General features: G+C 50.4%; 2 protein-coding genes across 2 annotated transcripts in view; both read left to right on the top strand.

The window, feature by feature from the left end:
- Nucleotides 1-23,884, top strand: part of LOC141182760 (uncharacterized) — a 166,749-nt gene that overhangs the window by 9,415 nt on the left and 133,450 nt on the right. The window lies entirely within an intron of this gene.
- LOC141182758 (uncharacterized) overlaps nucleotides 1-23,884 on the top strand; it is a 42,956-nt gene that overhangs the window by 13,228 nt on the left and 5,844 nt on the right. Inside the window, exons 2-6 of the mRNA XM_073660862.1 lie at nucleotides 12,876-13,026; nucleotides 13,156-13,335; nucleotides 13,419-13,542; nucleotides 13,633-13,730; nucleotides 13,932-14,022. Coding sequence (XP_073516963.1) covers nucleotides 12,949-13,026; nucleotides 13,156-13,335; nucleotides 13,419-13,542; nucleotides 13,633-13,730; nucleotides 13,932-14,022 — 571 coding nt within the window. The 5' untranslated portion in view covers nucleotides 12,876-12,948. The remainder of the gene's footprint in view (nucleotides 1-12,875; nucleotides 13,027-13,155; nucleotides 13,336-13,418; nucleotides 13,543-13,632; nucleotides 13,731-13,931; nucleotides 14,023-23,884) is intronic.

The raw sequence follows: 23,884 nt of genomic DNA, 5'->3' as shown, positions 1-23,884 counted from the left end.
ATATCTGTGTCTCCTCCTCCTTTTACTCCTCCACCTCTTTTCTTTTCGCATGACTATATGTACTTGTCACTTTTTCATGTGTTAGTTGTGTCTTCTGAGCAGTTTGTCAGCTTTTGGACACCTTTGAAGGTGTTTTCTATGTGTTTCTATGTCTTTTTGTTTGCCTGCCATTGGTTTTAATGGTGTTCGACGAACAGTTCGGCGAACATACCGGTGTTCGACGAACCGAACCCGAACACTACAGGGGTGGCTCAACTCTAATAAAGACCCCTTAAAGTGACTTCAAATGTGTTGTGGTCCCTAAAAAAATGGTTTTGTAAATTTTGTTGGAAAAATGAGAAATCGCTGGTCAACTTTTAACCCTTATAACTCCCTAATTAAAAAAACATTTTGGTTCCAAAATTGTGCTGATGTAAAGTAGACATGTGGGAAATGTTATTTATTAACTATTTTGTGTGACATATCTCTCTTATTTAAGGGCATAAAAATTAAAATTTTGAAAATTGAAAAATTTTCAAAATTTTTGCCAAATTTCTGTTTTTTTCACAAATAATCGCAAGTGATATCGAAGAAATTTTACCACAATCATGAATTACAATATGTCATGAAAAAAACAGTCTAAGAATCAGGGGGATCCGTTGAAGCATTCCAGAGTTATTACATCATAAAGTGACAGTGGTCAGAATTGTAAAAATTGGCCTGGTCATTAACGTGCAAACCACTTTGGGTTGTAAAGGGGTTAATGAGAAAAAAAAGAACTTTTTTGAATTTACCAAATGGCTGCAATGAAACAAAGAGTGAAAAATTTAAAGGGGTCTGAATACTTTCCGTACCCACTGTATATGTATGTCCCTTATCCTTGACCCCAACCTGGTATATGTCCTCCGTTCTGCCTCTGTTCTTTAGTGTACAGAAAAAAATAAACTATTACACTCACCAGGGGCAAACATAGAAGTGATGGGGCCCAATAACAGAAGTATAATGCATTCCCCATAATCCTCCATACAGTATAATGCACAGCCTATAGTCATCCATGTAGTATAATACACAGCCCATAGTCATCCATGTAGTATAATGCACAGCCCATGGTCCATACATGTAGTGTAATGCACAGCCCATAGTCCATACATGTAGTGTAATGCACAGCCCATAGTCCATACATGTAGTATAATGCACAACCCATACATGTAGCATAATGCACCGCCCATAGTCCGTACATGTAGTATAATGCACAGCCCACAGTCATCCACTTAGTATAATGCACAGCCCATAGTCATACATGTCGTATAATGCACAGCCCACAGTCATCCATGTAGTATAATGCACAGCCCATACTCTTACATGTAGTAGTGTGGCCAAGGGCACCGTGTACTCGCTGATTTAAAAAAAAAACAAAAAAAACATTATACTCAGCTTCTCTCCACTCCCTCGCCTCACGGTGTCTTTTTGCTGGAGCTGCCAGCTGACTTCAGCCCCTAATGACGTACATGCCGATGTCAGCTGCTGGCCTCTGATAGGTCAGCAGCGTGTATTGTGGCACTTCAGCGGAATGTCAGTCCGAGAACACACATCCAGCTGAAGCAGGGGTTGGTGTTGGCTGGGCCCGGTCGCAGGAGCGACTGCGGTCATTAAGCCTCTCAATATAATGCTCTCATACATAGGCGGATTATAATGAGGGCAATCCAGGCTCTTCGGCCGGGCCAGCACTGCAGCAGTTAACTTCCCTGTGCTGGCCCGGCCGCGTCACAGCTAGGAGACACAGCCCTGTGCGCGGCTGTGTCTCCTAGCTGTGACGTCACGCAGTGCGCGCCCGGCCTGCACTGCTACTTACCACTGGAGAGGAGCAGGAGCCAGGAGGGCTGGAGCTGAGCCGGGGGATGGTGAGTGTGTGTGTCTGTGTGTGTCTGTCTGTATGTGTGTCTGTCTCTGTGTGTGTGTGTGTGTGTGTGTGTGTGTGTGTGTGTGTGTGTGTGTGTGCAGGCAAATATCATTGTGTGATGTCTGTTTATATGTATTTTTGTGTTTCAAATGTGTTTATGCGTGTATGTATATGTTTGTGTGTGTGTGTGCGTGACTGCGTGCGGCCTCCTGCTGAGTATAGATGGCGCCGTGCGGCCTCCTGCTGTCTCTGGGGGGGCGCCGTGCGGCCTCCCGCCGTCTATAGATGGCTACGTGCGGCCTCCTGCCGTGTATAGATGGCTACGTGCGGCCTCCCGCCGTGTATAGATGGCTACGTGCGGCCTCCCGCCGTGTATAGATGGCTACGTGCGGCCTCCCGCCGTGTATAGATGGCTACGTGCGGCCTCCCGCCGTGTATAGATGGCTACGTGTGGCCTCCCGCCATGTATAGATGGCTACATGCGGCCTCCCGCCGTGTATAGATGGCTACGTGCGGCCTCCCGCCGTGTATAGATGGCTACGTGCGGCCTCCTGCCGTGTATAGATGGCTACGTGTGGCCTCCCACCGTGTATAGATGGCTACGTGCTGCCTCCCGCCTGTAACGGGTCTGGGAGGCGGAACCTCTGAGCTACTATACAAGGGGGCGGTCCTTGTAAGGGAGCGGGTGGCGACCAGGGAAGACGGGCAGGAAGTCACAGCAGGTGACCGGGACAGTCTCTGAGTGAACGGGCTGGAGGTCACGGCAAGTGACCGGGGCAGTCTCTGGATGAACGGGCAGATGGTCACGGCAAGTGACCGGGGCAGTCTCTGGATGAACGGGCAGATGGTCACGGCAAGTGACCGGGGCAGTCTCTGGGTAAAGGGTTGGTACGACCTGTGGCGGCTGATGATAGACGTGAGCTCCCAGGTGAGCAGGCGAGAGTCTCTGGATGAACGGGTGGTCACAGCATGTGACGGCGGAGCCTCCAGGAAGACCAACAGACAGGCGGCAGATGAGCGCTCCCAGGTGAGCGGGCAGAAGTCTCTGGACAGGCGGGTGGTCACAGCACGTGACGGCAGAGCCTCCAGGTAGGCTAGCAGGCAGGCAGCAGATGAGCGCTCCCAGGTGAGCGGGCAGGAGTCACTGGACAGGCAGGTGGTCACAGCACGTGACGGCGGAGCCTCCAGGTAGGCTAGCAGGCAGGTAGCAGATGTGTGCTCCCAGGTGAGCAGGCAGGCTGGTCCATAGACAGACTGACAGGAGTTGGAAGGCAGACCCTCGGACCTCAGGCAAGCAGGCAGGTGGCTGAAGTGCGCTCCCAGGTGAGCGGACAGGCTGGTCCTTAGACAGACTGACAGGAGTAGTAAGGCAGACCGTCGGACCTCAGACTAGCAGGCAGGTAGCAGATAATCAGGCAGGAATAAGACAGCAAGCTGGCAGGAATCTGGCAGGTATCTGGCAGGTAACTGGCAACGGACCTGAGGGCTGAAGCAGAGTAGAGAACAGTGCAACAACATTGCTCGGGCACCTCCATTTTGGAGGAGGTGCCTTATATATGGTGAAGTCCTCCGACCATTGGCCGGGGACTCCTTAGGACGGCGCGCGCGGCCCCTTTAAGAGGGAGGGAGAGCGCGCGCGCGCGCCCTAAGCACAGTGGCCGGGAAGGAGCGCGCGCTGCCAGCAGAGCGGGAGGAGGACGCCGGGCACGGAGCAGAGAGGTGAGGGGAACAGCGTCCCTGCCTAGCAGAGGGCAGGGACGCCGGCGCTACAGTACCCCCCCCCCTTTAGGCCCCCCCTTTTTTAGGCCAGACAGAAATTTAGCTAGGATAAGAGGGGCATGGATGTTCTCCCGGGGCTCCCACGTTCTCTCCTCAGGACCAAACCCCTTCCAATCTACTAGAAAAAAGGTCTTTCCTCTTACCCTTTTGGTGGCAAGAATGTTCTCTACCTCAAACTCGTCCTCAGCAGAAACCGGAGCAGGAGGCGTACCTGTAGACTTGGAAAAAGAGTTAAGTACCACAGGTTTGAGGAGAGATACATGGAAGGAGTTAGGGATCCGTAAGTTGGCCGGGAGTTTCAATTTATAGGCCACCGGGTTGATCTGACTGATGACCTCCAGAGGACCGATGAATCGAGGCCCTAACTTGTAAGAAGGTATCTTGAGTCGGACATATTTAGATGAGAGCCAGACTTTATCTCCAGGACGAAATTGTGGAGGATCCAGGCGTTTTTTGTCAGCGTGTCTTTTCATCCGTTCGGACGACTGAAGGAGTGCGGATCGGGTACTCTCCCAAATGGAGGAAAATTTGCTAACGAGAGATTCCGCAGCCGGGTTGTCCACAGAGGTGGAGACAGGAAAAGGAATCCGAGGATGCTGACCGAAGACTACAAAAAACGGGGATTTGGAGGAGGATTCGCTCTCGTGATTGTTATAAGAGAACTCGGCCCATGGTAGGAGATCCACCCAGTCTGAATGATGGGCATTAACGAAGTGCCGGAGGTAACTGGTCAGGTTCTGATTGATCCGCTCCACTTGACCATTGGACTGTGGGTGGTAAGCGGAAGAGAAGTCCAGGGTGACGTCTAGCAGTTTACAAGTGGCTCTCCAGAAGCGTGAGGTGAACTGTACCCCACGATCCGACACGATGTGGAGGGGCAGGCCATGAAGACGAAAGATGTGACGAATAAAGTCTTTAGCTAGCTCGGGTGCAGACGGGAGGCCTGGCAGGGGAATAAAGTGAGCCATCTTGGAAAAGCGATCAGCGACCACCCAAATGACCGTACAACCGGCGGAGACGGGGAGATCAGTTATGAAGTCCATAGCAATATGCTGCCAGGGGGCAGCAGGCACAGGAAGCGGAAGGAGGCGACCGGCTGGCAGGTGTCTCGGGACTTTGTTGCGGGCGCAGGACACACAGGCAGAAACAAAGTCTATTACGTCCTTGTGCAGGGTAGGCCACCAGTAGTGCCGGGCAATAAGCTGGAGGGTCTTTTTCTGACCGGCGTGGCCAGCTAGTTTAGACGAATGGCCCCAGTGTAGGATCTTCTTCCGATCAGGTACTGAAACAAACGTCTTACCGGGAGGGAGACGATTTAAACTCACGGTAGCCACCTGCATTACTCTGGCGGGATCGATGATATGTTTAGATTCTTCCTCGAGATCGGACATCAGAAAGGATCGAGACAAGGCGTCTGCTTTGACGTTTTTGTCAGCCGGGCGAAAATGAAGAACAAAATCAAAGCGAGCAAAAAACAAGGACCACCGGGCTTGGCGCGGGTTAAGTCTCTGGGCATGCTGGAGGTAAGCCAAGTTCTTGTGGTCAGTGTAAATTATTACCGGGTGAAGAGCCCCCTCGAGTAGGTAACGCCACTCCTCCAACGCCAGCTTGATGGCCAATAACTCTCGGTCTCCTATGGAATAGTTGCGCTCAGAAGAGGAGAAGAGTTTGGAGAAGAAGCCACAAGTTACCATTCTCCCGGAAGATGATTTTTGAGTAAGTACCGCTCCGGCTCCAGAGGAGGAGGCGTCAACTTCCAGGAAGAACTGCTTGTTGCCGTCCGGGCGATGCAGCACCGGGGCGAAAGAGAAGGCCTGTTTTAGGGAAAGAAAGGCCTCCTCTGCTTCGGGCGGCCACTCTTTGGGATTAGTACCCTTACGGGTGAGCGCGGAAATTGGGGCGGTCCGGGAAGAGAAGTGTGGTATGAAGAGGCGGTAGTAGTTAGCGAAGCCCAGGAATCGCTGAATGGCCTTCAACCCCTCCGGTCGAGGCCATTTCTCGATGGCAGACAGTTTCTCTGGATCCATTCGTAGGCCGGTCTGAGAAATAATGTAGCCCAAAAACGGAAGCGAGGTCTGCTCAAAGAGGCACTTCTCGTATTTAGCGAAGAGGTGATTCTGCCTGAGCCTGAGCAGGACCTGACGAACGTCCCTCCGGTGAGTCTGGAGATCCGGAGAGAAGACCAAGATGTCGTCCAGGTACACCACTACGCAGGAGTAGAGAAGGTCCCGGAAGATGTCATTGACCAACTCTTGAAAGACGGCAGGAGCGTTACAGAGACCAAAGGGCATTACCAGATATTCATAGTGGCCGTCCCGGGTGTTGAATGCCGTCTTCCATTCATCCCCCTGACGGATACGAACCAGGTTGTACGCCCCACGGAGGTCCAGTTTGGTGAAGATTCTAGCCCCCCTCAGACGATCAAATAACTCCGGAATGAGCGGAAGGGGGTACTTATTCTTCACCATGATCTGGTTAAGGCCTCTATAGTCTATACAGGGACGGAGAGAGCCGTCCTTCTTTTTGACGAAAAAGAAGCCTGCTCCCGCCGGGGAGGTAGATTTCCGGATGAATCCCCTGGCCAGATTCTCCTCAATATATTCGGACATCGACCGGGTCTCAGCAGCGGATAATGGATAAATACGCCCACGGGGAGGAGTAGTACCAGGTAACAGGTCGATAGGGCAGTTGTATGGTCTATGAGGGGGTAGTGTCTCTGCTTCCTTTTTATTAAAGACATCAGCATAAGACCAATAAGGAATCGGAAGTCCAGGTAGATTAGCTGGGGTAGGAGAAGGACGGACGGGATGGACGGGAACCAGACAGGTCTTATGGCAGTCCTGTCCCCAGCGAAGGACTTCTCCGGTCTGCCAGTCAAGCACGGGTGCATGTCTCTGGAGCCAAGGTAGGCCTAGCAAGAGGGCGTGGGAGAGTCCAGGCAGAACATGAAAGGAGATACTCTCAGAATGCAGCATTCCCACCTGCAGAGTAATGGATTCGGTGATGAGTTGGATGGGGCGTGGTAAGAGACCCCCATCCACGGCAGCAACAGACAAGGGTACAGCCAGAGGTTTGGTGGGGATGCGGTATTTCTCTACCAGGGACTGTGAAATAAGATTCCCGGCTGCTCCAGAGTCAAGTTGGGCTAGTTCGAAATAACGGTTCTCCCCGCAGACGATTGAGACTGACAATAGCAGAGATGGAGAGGATTTATTCTTGTCTAGGTCGACCTCTCTGAGCGAACCTAGACACAGGCGTTTCCCGACCTCTCCGGGCAGGTACGGATCCGGTGCTCCTTACTGCCACAGTAGAAGCAGCTCCCCTCGGCACGGCGTAAGTCCTGACGGGTTTTGACCATCTTGGTCTGGTCGACCTGCATAGGCTCAGGAGAGTGTACCTGGGGAGAAACGGAGGGAGTGACGGGTTTCTGAAAAGTAGGAGCTAGACGTGGAAACCTCCTCTCACGGGTGACCTCTTTGGCACGCTCCTGGAACCGTAGGTCAATCCGGGTGGCAAGAGTTATTAGGTCATCGAGAGTGGTAGGGATGTCCCGACCGGCAAGTTCATCTTTAATACGGCCGGACAGACCCTCCCAGAAGACGGATACCAGAGCGTCGTTATCCCAGGCCAGCTCCGAGGCAAGGGTACGGAACCGTATGGCATATTGGCCCACGGTGAGACTTCCTTGACGGAGGCGTAGCAGTGATGATGCGGATGAGGTCTTCCGTCCGGGTTCGTCGAAGACTTTCCGGAAAGCCGTGAGAAAAGCAGGCAAGTTGGACACCAGAGGGTCTCCTCTCTCCCATAGAGGATTTAGCCAGGCCAGGGCCTCCCCGGTGAGATGGGACATGATGAATGCAATTTTGGCTCGGTCGGAGTTAAACTGGTGGGACAATAGTTCAAAGTGCAGGGTGCACTGATTTATGAAGCCCCGAGCCTGGGCGGAGTCGCCTCCGAAGCGAGGAGGTGCAGAAAGCCGGGGTCCGGGGTAGGATACCATGGTATTAGTGGGCCTGCCGGATTGCAAGATATGACACTGGCGGAGGTTGCTGGTGGAGCAGTCAGAGTGTTCAGGCGAGTATTGACATTCCGCAGGTGACCCAGGATGGACTCCTGTTGGGACCTTTGACGGGACAGTTCATGACACAGGTCCGAGAGCGAGGGAGCTTGGGTGCCACCGGGTTCCATGGCCCGAGCAAACTGTAACGGGTCTGGGAGGCGGAACCTCTGAGCTACTATACAAGGGGGCGGTCCTTGTAAGGGAGCGGGTGGCGACCAGGGAAGACGGGCAGGAAGTCACAGCAGGTGACCGGGACAGTCTCTGAGTGAACGGGCTGGAGGTCACGGCAAGTGACCGGGGCAGTCTCTGGATGAACGGGCAGATGGTCACGGCAAGTGACCGGGGCAGTCTCTGGATGAACGGGCAGATGGTCACGGCAAGTGACCGGGGCAGTCTCTGGGTAAAGGGTTGGTACGACCTGTGGCGGCTGATGATAGACGTGAGCTCCCAGGTGAGCAGGCGAGAGTCTCTGGATGAACGGGTGGTCACAGCATGTGACGGCGGAGCCTCCAGGAAGACCAACAGACAGGCGGCAGATGAGCGCTCCCAGGTGAGCGGGCAGAAGTCTCTGGACAGGCGGGTGGTCACAGCACGTGACGGCAGAGCCTCCAGGTAGGCTAGCAGGCAGGCAGCAGATGAGCGCTCCCAGGTGAGCGGGCAGGAGTCACTGGACAGGCAGGTGGTCACAGCACGTGACGGCGGAGCCTCCAGGTAGGCTAGCAGGCAGGTAGCAGATGTGTGCTCCCAGGTGAGCAGGCAGGCTGGTCCATAGACAGACTGACAGGAGTTGGAAGGCAGACCGTCGGACCTCAGGCAAGCAGGCAGGTGGCTGAAGTGCGCTCCCAGGTGAGCGGACAGGCTGGTCCTTAGACAGACTGACAGGAGTAGTAAGGCAGACCGTCGGACCTCAGACTAGCAGGCAGGTAGCAGATAATCAGGCAGGAATAAGACAGCAAGCTGGCAGGAATCTGGCAGGTAACTGGCAACGGACCTGAGGGCTGAAGCAGAGTAGAGAACAGTGCAACAACATTGCTCGGGCACCTCCATTTTGGAGGAGGTGCCTTATATATGGTGAAGTCCTCCGGCCATTGGCCGGGGACTCCTTAGGACGGCGCGCGCGGCCCCTTTAAGAGGGAGGGAGAGCGCGCGCGCCCTAAGCACAGTGGCCGGGAAGGAGCGCGCGCTGCCAGCAGAGCGGGAGGAGGACGCCGGGCACGGAGCAGAGAGGTGAGGGGAACAGCGTCTCTGCCTAGCAGAGGGCAGGGACGCCGGTGCTACACCGCCGTGTATAGATGGCTACGTGCTGCCTCCCGCCGTGTATAGATGGCTACGTGCGGCCTCCCGCCGTGTATAGATGGCTACGTGCGGCCTCCCGCCGTGTATAGATGGCTACGTGCGGCCTCCCGCCGTGTATAGATGGCTACATGCGGCCTCCCGCCGTGTATAGATGGCTACGTGCGGCCTCCCGCCGTGTATAGATGGCTACGTGCGGCCTCCCGCCGTGTATAGATGGCTACGTGCGGCCTCCCGCCGTGCATAGATGGGTACGTGCGGCCTCCTGCTGTGTATAGATGGCTACGTGTGCTCAATATTGAGACATACACTTAATGTAAGGCTATGTGCCCACGATGCAGAAATGCTCCGGATTTTTTTTGAGCATTTCTGCATCTCCCTGGCAGAAAAAACGCATTCGGATTGTACATGCGGATTGTACATGCGTTTTTCCTGCCAGGGACATGCGGATGTGAAGCGTTCTTCACATGCATTTCCGCATGCGGGTTATCAAGCGATTTTAGCATCACTTGGAAAGTGCTTGACAACTTGGTCACACTATATAAATCCATGCAACCGGCATGGATTTATATAGTGTGACCGTAAAAGAATGGTAAAACATAAATATACAATTACCTTCTGATAGCCTGCCGACGTCAGCGGTCGCGTGACCCATCACATGACTAAATGACGTCACGGCGGGTCCTTTTCAGACCATCGTGAGCTGCCGGCAAGCCAGGACGCATCGGATAAAGACACTGGGGGCCATCAGAAGGTAAGTATGATATTTATTTTTTATTTTATTCTTTTTTTACAGGTTCCATGGTACCCGGGTCCAGAGGACAGTCTCCTCTTCTCCAAACCTGGGTACCATCCGCACATTGAAACGCATGGATTCTGCATGTACAGATGCAGTGATGCGGATTCCATGTGTTCCAATGCACGTCAATGGCAGTGAAAGCGCCGCGCTTCCGCAAAATAATTGTTAGTGCTGCGGATTTTTCCACAGTGATAATCCGCAGCGGAAATTTCCGCAGCATGTGCACAGCACATGTGGATTATCATTGGGGAACATGGCAGACCTTCTACCAAGCGTTTTTTAAGCATTTCTGCAGCGGAATTGCCGCTGCGGAAATGCTTGAAAAGCGCGTAGTGGGCACACAGCCTAAAAAAAATTATTATAATTAATATTGTGCCAAATTAATTTCACGTGAACTATCACATGATCTATCACAGGGGATCATGTGACATGTCACGTGATACATCAGGTGTGTGTGTGTGTGGGGGGGGGGGGGCCCGCGCCCTCTAAACTGCCCGGGGCCCTTGCTACTCTTAATCCACCCCTGCTCTCATAGTACCTCTATTTCCCCACACCGTATAATGTTCTCACAGTACCGCCATCTTCCCACATACAGTATAATGTACCCACAGTGCCGCAATCTTCCCACATACAGTATAATGTTGTCACAGTCCCGCCAACCCCCCATATACAATAATAATATTCCCATAATACCACCATCCCCCCCACATACAATATAATGATCCCACAGTACCACCATCCCCCCACATACAATATAATGTTCCCACAGTGCCGCCATCCCTTAATTTTATTTTATGTTTTTACACTTGGTTTTCTTTTTTTTAGTGTTTTTCATGTAATATATGGAAGCCAACATAAAAATGCTAAAAGAAACATAATATCCAGGAAAAAAAACACTGTACAAGGAGACATTAGCATCAAATAACTCCTGTCTTGGTGTTCTTACAAACAAGCTCTTATAAATGAGATGTAACGTGATAAAAGATTACAACCTGGGAAAGACGGGAAATATTCATCCAGACAGCCGGTGATGATGTAGTTAGTGACGGACTCTGGTCAAATTTGTTTCTAGAGCCGTATTAGAAGATGAAGATCTCATCCTCATCATGAAGTTGTTATTTCTCATGCCATGTGTAATGTACAGTGGTGGCTAAAAGTATTGGCACCCCTGCAATTCTGTCAGATAATACTCAGTTTCTTCCTGAAAATGATTGCAATCACAAATTCTTTGGCATTATTATCTTCATTTAATTTGTCTTCAATGAAAAAAACACAAAAAGAATTGTCCTAAAGCCAAATTGGATACAATTCCACACCAAACCTAAAAAAGGGGGTGGACAAAAGTATTGGCACTGTTTGAAAAATCATGTGATGCTTCTCTAATTTGTGTAATTAACAGCACCTGTAGCTTACCTGTGGCACCTAACAGGTGTTGGCAATAACTAAATCACACTTGCAGCCAGTTAACATGGATTAAAGTTGACTCAACCTCTGTCCTGTGTCCTTGTGTTTATCACATTGAGCATGGAGAAAAGAAAGAAGACCAAAGAACTGTCTGAGGACTTGAGAAACCAAATTGTGAGGAAGCATGAGCAATCTCAAGGCTACAAGTCCATCTCCAAAGACCTGAATGTTCCTGTGTCTTCCGACTAAAGAACCTCGACTAACATCCAAACAAGTTCAAGCTGCCCTGCAGTCCGAGGGTACAACAGTGTCAACCCGTACTATCCGTCGGCGTCTGAATGAAAAGGGACTGTATGGTAGGATACCCAGGAAGACCCCACTTCTTACCCCGAGACATAAAAAAGCCAGGCTGGAGTTTGCCAAAACTTACCTGAGAAAGCCTAAAACGTTTTGGAAGAATGTTCTCTGGTCAGATGAGACAAAAGTCGAGCTTTTTGGCAAAAAGCATCAACATAGAGTGTACAGGAAAAAGAAAGAGGCATTCAAAGAAAAGAACACGGTCCCTACAGTCAAACATGGCGGAGGTTCCCTGATGTTTTGGGGTTGCTTTGCTGCCTCTGGCAATGGACTGCTTGACAGTGTGCATGGCATAATGAAGTCTGAAGACTACCAACAAATTTTGCAGCATAATGTAGGGCCCAGTGTGAGAAAGCTGGGTCTCCCTCAAAGGTCATGGGTCTTCCAGCAGGACAATGACCCAAAACACACTTCCAAAAGCACTATAAAATGGTTTGAGAGAAAGCACTGGAGACGTCTAAGGTGGCCAGCAATGAGTCCAGACCTGAATCCCATAGAACACCTGTGGAGAGATCTCAAAATGGCAGTTTGGAGAAGGCACCCTTCAAATATCAGGGACCTGGAGCAGTTTGCCAAAGAAGAATGGCCTACAATTCCAGCAGAGCATTGTAAGAAACTCATTGATGGTTACTGGAAACGGTTGTTCGCAGTTATTTTGGCTAAAGGTTGTGCAACCAAGTATTAGGCTGAGGGTGCCAATACTTTTGTCTGGCCCATTTTTGGAGTTTTGTGTGAAATGATCAATGATTTGATTTTTGCTTCATTATCTTTTGTGTTTTTCCCTTGCAAGCAAATTAAATGAAGATAATAATACCAAAGAATTTGTGATTGCAATCATTTTCAGGAAGAAACTGAGTATTATCTGACAGAATTGCAGGGGTGCCAATACTTTTGGCCACCACTGTATATGACGAGAATTAGCTTTCTGGAAGATGAGTCTATAAGAAATGTATTCAGCTGCAGACTCCGAGGAACAAACTGCTTGTTGTCTGTGGCCTAAAATATATAGGTTTTATTAGTATGTCAGGGACAAAAGCAGAATGTTGTAAAATAATAAAAATACCATTGCTGATTGGGTTTCTGGGTGATTCTTACTGAAGCAGTGGCCAACTTAGTCAGTGATTGGAAGTATGGAAGAGATGTCTAAGTCAGCCAATCAACTTATATTCCACTCCATAAAAGATTAGAGAATACAACACCTACACATTCTATCTGCTGATATATTTCCCTTATTGTCTCCAGTAATTGTATTAATACACAGAATTCTTTACGATGTTCCATCGGCTCATCTTCTCCTCATTCAGGTCTCTACAATATCGGATCCTCTCAGTGAAGATATTCTATATTAAGAGAATTTTTCTGAATCACCTATCAAGGATGGATATGGACAGAGACAAGATGGCGGAGCGGATATTACACCTCACCCTAGAGATCCTCTTCCGGCTTACTGGAGAGGTGAGAGATTCTGATGACGTCACATTACATCATTCTTATCTATGGGAATAACAGATGGACAGAACTGGAGAGGTGAGGACTCTGGAAATGTCTGGAGGGAGATTTATTAATGTGTCTCTCCATAACCAGGATTACACAGTAGTGAAGAAGACCTCTAGTGATCGCTATCAGGACCCTGTGTCTGAGGGATGGGGAAGACCCCTGAGCTCAATCACAGGGCCCCCACCTCACCCCCTGATACATGAGGACATCAATGACCAGAAGATCCTAGAACTCGCCTACAAGATGATTGAGCTGCTGACTGGAGAGGTGACACTGCTGGGAATGCTGGGACATTATACAGTAACGCTATGAAGGGATCGGGGGGATGACGATATCATTGTATGTGTCAGGTTCCTATAAGGTGTCAGGATGTCACTGTCTATTTCTCCATGGAGGAGTGGGAGTATTTAGAAGGACACAAAGATCTGTACAAGGATGTCATGATGGAGGTTCCCCAGCCCCTCACATCTCCAGGTAATAGACAGGACTAAATACACACAGCCTATAATTATCTTATCTAATTATATGTAAAAAATTAATTCAGTCCCTGTATGTTTCCTCCAGATATATCCAGTAAGAGGACAACACCAGAGAGATGTCCCCGTCCTCTTCTTCCACAGGACTGTAAACAAGAAGATCCCAATGTTCCTCAGGATCATCAGGTAGATGGAGAGAAGGTGTCATGAGATCTCCCCTATGATGTATAGACGGCTGTGATGGTCTTGTGCTCAGTCTTGTTTTATCCACCAGTATTATATGTTTTATACTTGTGTAATGAGAACGGTGGAGATGGCAGGATTAGAGCTGATCATAGATGTGACTTCTCCATCATCTGTCTGTGACTTTTACAATATTTGTTTCAGGGTGAAGATCTGACCCATATTAATACTACAGAGACATATGTGAGGGGTGATGAGCGGTGTAAAGAGGAGATTCCTACATATGACTACCCAGGTGAGTAGTGACCACTAAATGCAGAGAAGTCACAGATTCTTCTCAGTCCCCGTCTGTGGCTGTTTTAGCGGTGGTGTAGTCCGGCCATTTCACAATCGTGTGATCACCATTTTACTTCTAGATCACAACATTTTAGTCCATCCAAAAATGTTCACATTACTTTGTGTAATTGTAAAAGACCTTTTCTGTAGAACTTACAACCTGGAGGATCCACCTACCCCCTGGGATTAGGAAACCCTGACCGTTACCTGCCCAGATCTGTAAACTACAAAGCCAAATGGCAGCGTACGTAGAATGTGCTGACAAGTTAGAAGATCACTTGAAGAAAAATTATAATGGACCTCTTAGAGAAAGCGGAGGGTAATGATGGTGTTGGCTTCCTAGATCCCTGATATCTTATTGGATGAATCTACCTTCTCTCCCTTCTGTGCTGCTGAATGTGCTCATATGGTCCCTACAAGACCAGGTCCAGTCTTTCTGGCCAAACTTCACTTTTATTATCGACAACATTAAATGTGCAGTGAGGGCCAAGTGTGAATTTCTGTACAATAACAACAAACCTTCCCTTTATCCTGACTTTTCAGTTTCTTATCAAACCAACTAACTTCAATAGTATTGCGATAAACTACATAAAAAACATTACACCTGTGCCATGATACATATCTAAGCTGTGCGTGGCTGATGGCTGTAATATACATTTATTCACGCCTGCAGGAGATGTGTTGGCATGGCTCCAGCCCTGGTTTCATAGATTCACTTCACGCCATAAATTCCATTATGTTTTCAGTCCTAAAGAATTCAGATTACTGCACAATCTCTCCTGAAATGGGGGCACTAATACTTTCTCTACTCCTCTGCTCAGGACTCATAGTAGCTCCAATGGTCCACCATAAATGAGTGCAATTCCGGTTTAGATCTGAAGTTCTCTCCCCTGATAAATACGTTGTTGTTAGGGATGTAACATATCTTTTATTCTGTATTTTTTTCCAGGTTCATTTTGTATGATAGCTTTAATGTGATGGGATTGGCCTCTGTAACTCCCTTTAAAAGAAGGTCTCCATTACGTCTTCTCAATACCCGAGGGCTAAATTTAAGACACCTCGGCTCTGCACTATTATAAAAAGTTCTCCTTCAATGTCTAATATTTCTTCTTGAAACTCGTCTGACAGAAAATTTTGGCCATTATCATAGTTTAGATTGCCAAGAGCCACCGAGCCCCATACTCTAATTACCCCAGAGAGGTTTCACCACTAGTTACTCATTTTTTACTGATGGAGACTGTTGAGTTTGATCATTTCAGTAGATGTGTTATTGTCTATACTCATAGTTTTTGACTACAGTAGTTAATGCCCAAAATACTCTGATTTAACCCCTTCCTACAGTTTTGTGTTCCTAATCAGGCCCCATTTTTTAAATCTGACGTGTGTCACTTTATATGGTGATAACTTTGGAATTCTTCACAAATGATAATAGGAAACAAATGGACCTTACAGATTATTTTCCAACTTCTCTTGAATCTGACAATCCCCTATATACGGTTGTACACTACTGTCTGGGCACAAGGCAGGTTAAGAAGGGAAGGAGCGCCATTTAGCTATTTGAATGCAGATCTTGCTGGAATAGTTTGCGGACACAAAGTATTGGGGGCACTGTTCATGGTCACCTGGCAGCGCAAAAGATGGCCACCACGAACAGGCTTGGCGCTATCTACTCCAGATCCCAGGGATTGCCTTGCTCATCACCCTTTAACGTCAAGAAGAATAGTCAGGTAGCCGGGTCAGAACCAGGAGGGCAGAGAAAATACAAAATCAGAAGACACCAGTAGTCAGTAAACGGGCCCATGTCACAACTGGAAACAAATACACAAGCCGGGAGCTGAGCACAGAGGACTGAACCAGAGGAGAACAAGGCTGTATCTGGCAGCCCCCGGCAATATGCTTCCAGCTTTAGTAGGGTGCGGTGCTCTCCAAATGGCTGAAGCAGGGAGCAGATTACTCCAGCTGGACAGCACACACACCCATACTGCCAGACTGGAGGGTACTACTGGTCCCAGCAACCCTAATCTTAGTGGCTGGACAGAACCTGCGCTGCCCAGAGCTTCTGGTTCTGACGTCTCCTCCATCACCAGCGCCGCCTGCAAAATGAATAAGACGCTTCCTGGTGACAGAAGCAGATGTCTCAGGAGCAGATCCCAGAGGAGATGGGACCCACCATTTGCGGAAGCCCTAATATAACAAAATGGTAGAAAACCAGAGCAGTAGAAATCCTCATAAAGTGACTCCATTTTGGAAATTATAACCAGTCAGTGAAATAATCTATAGACGTAGCGATTATTTTGATTCCACAGGCACTTTCCAGAAATTAGCACCCAGTGGATGTTAGAGAGTGAAAATTGCACATTTGCCATTTCATTACCCAACACATAGTGCCCAGATTGTGCTCCAGGAGACACACAGCGTAAATTAAGTGGGTTCTTCTCACTATAGTAATGCCAAATACATGGATGCTAAATGTGTTTTGGGCACACTGCAAGGCTCAGAAGTGAGGGGGAGATCTGACTTTGGGAGAGCCGATATTGCTGGATTGGTTTATGGAAGTGACGCGCCCCCTGGGCCGTAGGCTATTAGGTAGCCGTCCTGGTCGATGCTGGGAGAGGTCACGGTGGTGGTGACCCGGTCCGTGACCCAGGGTGGTCAATTAAAGGGGAAAAGTAAAAGGGGAATAAAGTTTTTAGAGATAATGTTCGTGACGCCACCTGTGGTATGCGGCTATATGGAGCCGCCGCTGCGGTGCAGATCCTCTGGAGCTGATGGTGACGCAGCAGAGTTGGTTCAGCACTCCACAGGCAGAGCTTAGCTCCAGGGCAGTAGATGGGGATTTTATGAGGTAGATGTTTGTTGGTGCAGTGTAGTGCAGGGCTGGTGATGGCGCAGCAATTATTCAAGGACACAGTGGGGTGCAGTCTTCAGATTTTACTCACAGTTGTTAAGTTCCTCAGGTTGCACTTTCCGGATTATAACCGCCCATACCGTCCTGTGTCCTCCGGGGTAGTGATCCAGCAAACTCTCAGGTATTTCAGGATAACTTGCACGGGACCCCGTTCTATGTACCTTTCCTGGTTGTCTCACTGCTCTGGCTCTCACCCTCCCGCCCTGCGCCTCACAATCAGTGTCCCAAGCCAGTAGCCTCGGGTCTTGTCGGGCGACGTGCAATCCCCTGGACCCTATGTGGCCACCTTTTCGGCGATGTAATTGTGGTTGTTGGCTGCAGCACCTTGAAAATGCAGCAGCCTCCGGTTATCTAGCTGAGCCTGGTTGTTCTCTACTAGTTTAGGGGCCGGTCCCCTCTCTGCGGCCTGATCCCTCCACGTCCGTGTAGATTCGGGTGCACAGGTGGCATCCGCACTCTCCGTGCCCCTGGGATCCCCTCACTTCCTCTTGGAGCCCTCCTCACCGCTCCTCTCTTCTCTTCAGTCTCTCCTCCTGGGCCTCTCAGACTGGGCCCTGTTCCTTTCTCCACTCCTCTGACCTGAGCTCCTGCTCCCAACTCTCTCTCCTCTGAACTGGACTGACTGAACTCCTAGATGGTTCCCCTACTTCTTATACTCCTTCTGTCGGTGCTCCCTTGATCTACTTCCTCTTCCCATACCCACTACATGGTTCCACCCTCCAGCTAGGGACCAGGGACTGTGCTCTCCCTTAGGAGCAATCTCGCCCTTCCCTACTGAAGTGGAGTGTATTGGATGCGTGTGTGTGGATCCCGGGTAGTACTCCCACCTTACCTGAGAGTGGGGTACCACACCTCTGGGTGAGATTCAGTACCTCTGTAGCAACTGAACCCGCAGGGGCACCACAGAAGCCATGTTGATTCTCAAGACCCTTTGAGAATCTAATAATCTGGAATTTTTATTGGTATCATTTTTGCCTACTGTAAGAGGGCCGCCGGACATGTCCTTGAGGGAAGATATGTGTCGCTGAAGTTGGCAGCTTCAGTGATGTGAAACCGGGAAAGCATGCTCCAGCACACATAGTGCTGATAGTTTTAATAGGGCGTATCAGGGCCGTTTTTTTCGAGCAGTCATAAGAGATGGGGGGATTGGCTGCTCACATATCCCCGCCCCAGGGCGTGTGTATAAAATGGAGACCAAGTGTCTCATTCAGTGTCTGTGGCTGGAGGTGTGGAGACCTAAAGAGTGTTTGAGGGTAAAAAGACACTGATTGTGAGTGGGTGAACCCGCCATATTGGATGGACTGTTCCCTTTCTGTTTTGTTACACTGTGCCGGACAAGGTTTTCTTTTGTTTACTTCTGGAAGTGCGGTTTATGCAGCATAATAAACCTGCCTTGGACATTTTTAAAGAGACAGTGTCCCGTGCCTACCTCTAACGTGGCTAAGTGAGTACCGAACCCTACACTACGTAACATTGTTTGGCTTTTTATTCCAGATTTTGGAGGCAGAATGAACAAACAGTTGGACACCACGCTCTACTGGTTCATCCTATGAGGTTTTCTATTAGACTGTGAAATGTCATTCGGTCAATAACTTCCCATTTCTACAGACATTTTAAGTACAATTAACACAAGAATCCCATAGAAAAATAAATAAAGATTGCATACCACTTCTAAATCAATCTAAACACACACATCCCTGGGCTACATGTGACGCGCCCCCTGGGCCAGTGCTGTAGTGCGGCGCGCGTGCGCGCGGGGAATGCCCGGAGCCGGATCCGATGGGGGTAGAAGTCTTCGTGTGGCGGTGACCCGGTCCGTGCCCAGGGTGGTCAAACTAAGTGGCAGTTATCGGTATGATGGTATTAGTGTCCGACTACACCACCCGTTGAATGCCGCTATGAAGCCGCCGCTGCAGGGCAGTCCGCTGAGGCCGGTGGTACGGATGTGCAGCGTGGATGGTATAACCCCCAACGGGAGGGGTATGGCCTCAGGGCAGAGGATGAGGTTGATGTTGGGAGTGATGGTGTGGATGTCCCAGCACTAATGGTGTGACAAGGAAGCACGGAGACGCGAGGGTACAGTTCAGGGTCTTTACTGATGGTACAAGGCAAATTCCCCCGGGAGTACTGGCTAGTAGTTGGGGCCTGGTTAGTCTGCGAGTAAGCCGGAGTTCCCCTGGCCAGGTGGAGTTGTAGGCCTTCCCGTTAGTCTGTACCCTTCCTGGCTACCCTGCTTTCGGCGGTTACAAGTAGCCAGGAAGGGTACAGACTAACGGGAAGGCCTACAACTCCACCTGGCCAGGGGAACTCCGGCTTACTGGGTATACCGTGTGGTGCTCACCCGTATGGCTGGTGACCTGGGGCCTCCTGTTAGCCTCCGCTCCGGGATGGCGGTGCTGGTCCCTTCGTTGTGACTGAGCCTCCGGGCTTTTATGGCCAGAGGACCTGGAATCCCCTGCCGGATGGATTCTGCTGCTGGGTATATCTTAGTCCCCACAGCCTCGGACTCCTGTGTCCGGTTTTAGTACCTTCTCCCAGTGCGAGCTCTGCACAGCTCCAGCCCCTGGCGCTTCTCCTTGGCTCCTACAGAGCTCCTGATGTCTATCTGTCCCTGTTTCTGCGTGTCCAGACCAGACTCCGTCTCTGTCTGGAACTCCTCTCTCTTAACCCTGCCTCAGCCCCAGTTTATGTAGGGGAAGTTCTTCCCCTCCCAGGACTGGGCAGGAGGTGTGGCATGCTTAGGATTCCTGCCCAGGAGACCTCCCACCTGCTCACAGACGTAATATTGCTATTACTGTGGAAACCAGACCCCTGGGGTGCCACATTCCCCCCTAGTGAAATTTAGTACTCCCGGACTAAACATATATTTTTTTCAAAAACATAACAGGGTATAAACAGGAACAATTAAATACATGAGATGGTCACGGCGTGTCCGTAACCGGGAAGCAATAAGGGTGTCCATTTCACCAAAGAACAGGGAGCCGTAACCAGGTAGGGGTCTGTCCTGCCCCGAGTCTTTAACAGTCTTTAGTCCATTCCTGGGTTACGCTCCAAACATATTTACAACAGAGTTCCGGTTACTCACTGTCCATAACCTGTCAGTCCATATAAAGAAATCTGTAACTGAAAAACATAATTAGCAACGGCTACAACAAAACAGGTAAACATAAAATAGTTAAAGCAATTAGCCAACTTAGATTCTCCAACGTACGGGCATCTGGCCTCTGGTAACCCTAGTGGACCTACGGAGCTCACTCACTGGTCCTGCACTACAGGGTGTAGGAGGTGTTATGGGCAAGCTGGGCAGCTTTCTGCGCACTCTTTGGCTCACTAGGGGCACGGCAGGCTCACTACTAGCAGAGGGTTGATCCTCCTGTACTGCTGGTGTGGACTCTTCTGCCTCTTGGGCCCGCTGCTCTTCCAGCTCTTCCGGTTCCTCTGTAGGCACTTGCGGGGCTGGCTGGAGAAAGGTGAGGACGGGTACCACGACAGCACCGTTTACTTGTGTCCAAGACCGGGGGAAGTCTCCGAGTACAGTCCTGATCATTTCTTCCCTTTCCTCTGCGGGTCGAGGGTTTTCTTGATCTTCTTCTTCAGGGTTTTGCAGCTGCTCGGGACACTTCTTCAGATGGTCTCTGGAGACAACGGCTGTGGTTTCTCCTCCATCCTCACTGATCACGCAAATCTTTGGGTTCTCATGGCTTGATGGCAGTACGGTGTACGGGTCCTTCTCCCACTGGTCGTCCAACTTGTGGAGCCGTCTTTTCCTCTTCAAGACCTGCTCTCCAGGTACCAGGGGAACAGCGGGAGCATACTGATTATAAGCCCTCTCTTGCCTTTCTCTAGCTTGAGACAGACTTCGCTCGACGCTCTCCTGTACTTTCCGATACTGCTGCTGCCGTTCTGTATCCCAGTCTGCCTCCGGCGAGGTGTCCTCGGGCGTCAGGACTCCCATATCCAGGTCGATAGGCAGCTTACCAGGTCTCGCTCTCATTAGGTAAGCCGGGGTACAGTTGGTAGAACCTACAGGGATGTGGTTGTATAGGTCCACCAGATCAGGCAGTTTCTCAGGCCACATACTGCGTTCTTCCAGGGGCAATGTTTTCAGGAGGTCTATCACCACCTGGTTCATCTTCTCGCAGAGTCCATTGGTTTGAGGGTGATAGGGCGTTGTTCTTATCTTCGTGCAGCCATACAGGTTGCAGAACTCCTGGAAGACTTCCGCTTCGAAGGCTGGCCCTTGGTCTGTCAGCACTTGGTCCGGGTACCCGTGTGGACGGCAGAAGTGCTGCTGGAAGGCTCTAGCTGCTGTTTGAGCCGTTAAGTCCTTGACCGGGACCACCACCAGGAACCGGGAGTAATGATCTACGATTGTGAGGGCGTAGACATACCCAGATCTGCTTGGAGCCAGTTTCACATGGTCCAGGGCTACCAGTTCCAGTGGCTGTCGGGTGATGATGGGCTGCAAGGGAGTCTTCTGGCTGGCACGGTCCTTCCTTCTTAGGTGGCACGGTCCACAGTCTCTGCACCACCTCTCGATGGCTCCTCTCATGCCTACCCAGTAGAACCGTTCACGCAACAAGAACTCCAGCTTCTTCCACCCGAAATGTCCTGCTCCGTTGTGGTACGCCTCCAGAATCATAGCCGCGTCTCGTCTGGGGACCACTACCTGCCAGGTCAACTCATGTGTTCGAGAGTTAACCATTCTCCGGCACAACTTCTCCCTGTAGAGGAACAGCCTACTTTTCTCCTTCCACAGTTGCTTAGTCTCCTCTGGGGCGTCTGGGTCCAGACTGGCATCGGCTTGGGTCAGCATTTCCTTCACCAGACGGACTGCGGGATCACTGTCTTGCGTCTCCGCCCAGTTGTAGTGGGGCAAGGGATTGAACGTCGCGGAGCGCCTGTCCTTCACACGGTGGGAATACAGGGTAATCCCATGACGGTGGAACGCAGGGAGCTCAACTTCTTCCAGATCTTCTGGATCTTCCCCTACGTCCGGTAAGTTCGGCATTCTAGACAGGGCATCCGCGTTGGCATTGGAGCGTCCTGCCCGGTATTTGATGGTGAATTCAAAGTTGGACAGGCGAGCCATCCATCTCTGTTCCAGAGCACCGAGCCTTGCAGTGTCCAGGTGTGTCAACGGGTTGTTATCCGTGTACACAATGAATTTGGAGGAGGCAAGGTAATGCTTGAAACGTTCGGTCACTGCCCACACTACTGCCAGGAACTCCATCTTGAATGAGCTATAATTCTCAGGGTTCCTCTCGGTGGGTCGTAGCTTTCGGCTAGCGTAAGCGATTACCCGTTCTTTTCCTTGCTGGATCTGGGACAGCACGGCTCCTAGCCCGATGTTGCTTGCGTCCGTGTGGAGGATAAAGGGCTGGCTGTAGTCTGGATATGCCAGGATTTCATCCCCCGTGAGGGCCATCTTCAGCTGGCAAAAGGACTCCTCTTCCAGCTTTTCCCACCTGAAGGGCGGCTTCTGGTTTTTGGCTTTTCGAGATTGACCTATCAGGAGGTCCTGCATAGGGGCTGCCATTTTGGTGAAACTGGGAATGAATCTTCGGTAGTAGCCTACCAACCCGAGGAACTGCCGCACTTCCTTTATGCTGGAGGGTCTTGGCCAGTCCTTAATCACGGTGATCTTATCAGGGTCAGGAGCCACTCCGTCAGCACTCACCACATGTCCCAGGTATTGCACCTTTGGTTTCAGGAGGTGACACTTGGAGGGTTTCACCTTTAGGCCGTAGTTTGCCAGAGCTTCGAACACTTCTGCCAGGTGTTTCAGGTGGTCCTCGTAGGTCTTGGAATAGACGATGACATCGTCCAGGTATAACAGGACCGTCTCGAAGTTCCGGTGTCCCAGACAGCATTCCATCAACCGTTGGAAGGTTCCTGGTGCGTTGCAGAGCCCGAACGGCATACAGTTAAATTCGCTGAGACCCATCGGGGTGGTGAATGCGGTCTTCTCCCGGTCTGCCTCTGCTACAGGAACCTGCCAGTACCCGCTAGTGAGATCCAAAGTAGAGAAGAAGTTAGCAGATTTTAATGCAGCTAAGGACTATTCTATCCTTGGTAACGGGTACGCATCTTTGTGTGTGATACGGTTGACCTTCCTGTAGTCTACACACATTCTCATAGTGTTGTCCTTCTTTTTCACTAAGACTAGTGGAGCTGCCCAGGGGCTACAGCTGTCCCTGATTACCCCAGCCTCCTTCATGTCTCTAAGCATCCCCTTGGCGTGTTGGTAGTGTGCAGGGGGTACGGGTCGGTATCTCTCCTTTATGGGAGGATGGTCTCCCGTGGGGATGTGGTGTTCTACCCCCTTTACTCGCCCGAAGTCTAACGGGTGTTTACTAAACACTCTCTCGTACTCTTGAACCACCCGATAGACTCCTTGTTTCTGGTGTGAGGGAGTGGAGTCAGTACCCAGATGTAGTTGCTGACACCAGTCCTCCATTGGTTTCTTAGAGCCGTTACCTTCCTCTGGTTGAGATGGAGGCAAGGGTTCCACGGCCTGTACAGAATTCTGGTTTATGGTGAACAATTTAGCTAGCGTGGCATACCGGGGCAGGTGTACTTCTCTCTCACCGATATTTATGATGCGAACGGGCACCCTCCCATGGCGTACATCGACCACCCCCCGTGCTGTCAAAATGGTGGGCCTACTGTCTGAGTAGACAGGTTCTACCATTGCTTGGTAGTCTCTACCTCTTAGACCAATAGCTGCCCGGCACCAAATCATCATCTCACTTTTTGGGGGCATGGCAATAGGGAACGGGTCACACATTCTCACGCTACCTATCTCACCACCAGATAGTTCCACCTGTTGCCGCTTCATCAGTGCCCGGATCTCTTTTTGGAGCACACGCTGCTGGCCGGAACTGGCGTTCTTGGCAACCTGCTGTAAAAT

The sequence above is a fragment of the Phyllobates terribilis genome, unplaced genomic scaffold, assembly GCF_046119375.1.
Source record: "Phyllobates terribilis strain yellow unplaced genomic scaffold, ASM4611937v1 Scaffold_36__1_contigs__length_13169755, whole genome shotgun sequence".
NCBI classification, from domain to species: Eukaryota; Metazoa; Chordata; class Amphibia; order Anura; family Dendrobatidae; genus Phyllobates; species Phyllobates terribilis.
The sequence above is the reverse complement of the archived record's forward strand: the minus strand, read 5'-3'. Positions and strand labels throughout refer to the sequence as shown.